The following is a 2,513-nucleotide window of genomic DNA, read 5'->3' as shown; positions in this document are numbered from 1 at the left end:
TCCCAAGAATAGGGAACAGCAACAGAATCTGTGAAGTGAAATTATGACAGAAAGTATGGATATGATTTTATATACCGGAAGAAAGAAAAAAAAAGATAAAATGTTAAGCAACTAACTCTTCATCTTCTGGTTACCCACACTCTCTGACTGAGACCACCCTTTTTCTAGTCAGCAAGGGCCTATGTGAGATTCTTCAATGACTTTTGTCTCCTTCCTTCTCTTCTCCCAAGCCCCAACAATCATCAGATATTAGCCGTTCATGTTCTGCCTAACTAACCACTTCCAGAATTAAATTTCCTACTAAAGACCACACAAATCACCAAGCTTAAAGATGGATGTGAGGGACTTCCCCTGGCGGTCCAGTGGGTAAGACTCCACGCTCCCAATGAAGGGGGCCCGGGTTCGATCCCTGGTCAGGGAAGTAGATCCTGCATGCATGCCTCAACTAAGAGTCCACATGCCACAACTAAAGATCCCACATACTGCAACTAAAAGATCCCGCATGCTGCAAAGAAGATTCCATGCGTCGCAACTAAAACCCGGCACAGCCAAAATTAAATAACTAACTAAATATTTTTTAAAAAAACAACAACAAGACAGATGTGAGTGGGTGTGCATGTAATCTTGGATCAAGTCTCAATTGTATGGCCTACCTCAATGTTACCTACCCTCTAAAGCAGCAGTCCCCAACCTTTTTGGCACCAGGGACCAGTTTCATGGAAAACAGTTTTTCCAGGGACTGGGGGGAGGGGGTGGGGGATGGTTTGCAGATGATTCAAGCGCATTACATTTACTGTGCATTTTATTTCTATTATTACTACATTGTAATACATAATGAAATAATCATACAACTTGCCATAATGCAGAAATCAGTGGGAGCCCTGAGCTTGTTTTCACTTGCCACTCAGTGATAGGGTTTTTATATGAGTCTGCAAGCAACTGATTTATTATGGTCTCTGTGCAGTCAAACCTCTCTGCTCATGATAATCTGTATTTGCAGCCGCTAGCATCACCGTCTCAGCTCCACCTCAGATCATCATCAGGCATTAGATTCTCATAAGGAGGGCGCAGCCTAGATCCCTCACATGCGCAGTTCACAGTGCGGTTCCCACTTCTATGAGAATCTAATGCTGCCGCTGATCTGACAGGAGGCAGAGCTCAGGTGGTAATGCAAGTGATGGGGAGTGGCTGTAAATACAGATGAAGTTTCGCTTGCTCGCCCACGGCTAACCTCCTGCTGTGAGGCCCAGTTCGTAATGGGCCACGGGCAATTACCGGTCCGTGGCCCAAGGGTTGGGGACCCCTGCTGTAAAGGGAAGGAGACAACTGAATCCTTTGAGTTTACAATATCACTTAGTATCATTGCTTCCACAACCTAAAAGAAAATTTATAAAATGCAAATTTGAGTCTTGTCTATTATTACAATCTTATAATAAAAGATGAGGCATTTTTTGTGTTCCATGGGTGAATGGAGGAAAAGAATGTTCAATTTGTAAGGTATCTCAAGGGCCCAGAGGCTCATGAAATGGAGTACTAGGGATGAGAAGAAGGGAAAGCACCACCAAATTCAAGTGCCTAACAGTCATTTCACACTCCTGACGATACAGTTTGTCTAAAAGCTAAAAGAACTTTAGGCTCATCAAAGACTTTATAAATCATTTCAGTGCCCCATAACTGTCCTATTAACTGTGTAGTCTTGCGAAATTTAGTTTCCTCATCTATAAAATACTCATTCATTCATTCAATAAATAGTCACTGAGTACCAACCACATGCCAGGCACTGGGGATACAAGAGCAAACAAAACTGGTTATAAGCTTTCAGGGAGCTTATAATCAGGGCAGGGGTGGGGGGTGTGGGTTCGGGGAGTGCTGGCAGAAGGGATAGATGATAATAAAATCTCCATTGTTAGTGATATTCTTCTCACATTTAAATAGGAGAGTCAGGGGATAAAATACCCCACAGAGATGTGAAGACTGAATGACAATACATATAAAGAGGTTCAAGTACTGTCTGGTACACGCTAACCCCTAAAGAAGTATTAACTGTTGTTGCTGTTATTTTTATCATCATTATTATTAGTCATTTTCCAAAATGAGGAAATTCTGGATACCACATAAATCCCTATGAATTCTGAATTTACAGTTAGAATTTTACCTGTAAATGTGTAAGTTGAATTTCTTGTATTCCAAATCATTGCTCACTCCAATTCCCCCTACAAACAGGGATACTGGTTCTTATATGCTTTCACAAGTATTATGAGAATTACCTATTTGAAAGGTCCTCTAAAAAAGATAGGCATGTAAGTGCAAAGTAGAGCCTCCTCTATTTTACAGCAGAGCAAGGTGGTCATCTCCCGTGTTACACTTTAGTAGGAGTCTGTATTACCATGGACGTCAGGTGGCCAGCTGATGAGATGAAGACAAGGTAAAGCCTTTCAGTCATCACCAAGGCAGTGGGGGCAGAAGGCTGGCAACCTGGCAACAATATTCCCTTGCCATTCTCTTCTCCTGCC

At 42.2% G+C, this 2,513-nt stretch overlaps 1 protein-coding gene across 1 annotated transcript in view; it reads right to left on the bottom strand.

The window, feature by feature from the left end:
• Nucleotides 1–2,195, bottom strand: part of BBS4 (Bardet-Biedl syndrome 4) — a 25,451-nt gene extending 23,256 nt beyond the window's left edge. The window contains exon 1 of the mRNA XM_007461671.1: nucleotides 2,156–2,195. Coding sequence (XP_007461733.1) covers nucleotides 2,156–2,195 — 40 coding nt within the window. The remainder of the gene's footprint in view (nucleotides 1–2,155) is intronic.
• Between the last annotated feature and the right edge of the window lie 318 nt (nucleotides 2,196–2,513).

The sequence above is a fragment of the Lipotes vexillifer genome, unplaced genomic scaffold, assembly GCF_000442215.2.
Source record: "Lipotes vexillifer unplaced genomic scaffold, Lipotes_vexillifer_v1.1 scaffold962, whole genome shotgun sequence".
In the NCBI taxonomy this organism is placed as follows: Eukaryota; Metazoa; Chordata; class Mammalia; order Artiodactyla; family Lipotidae; genus Lipotes; species Lipotes vexillifer.
Note: the sequence above shows the minus strand (reverse complement) of the source record. Positions and strands in the feature narration are given on the sequence as shown.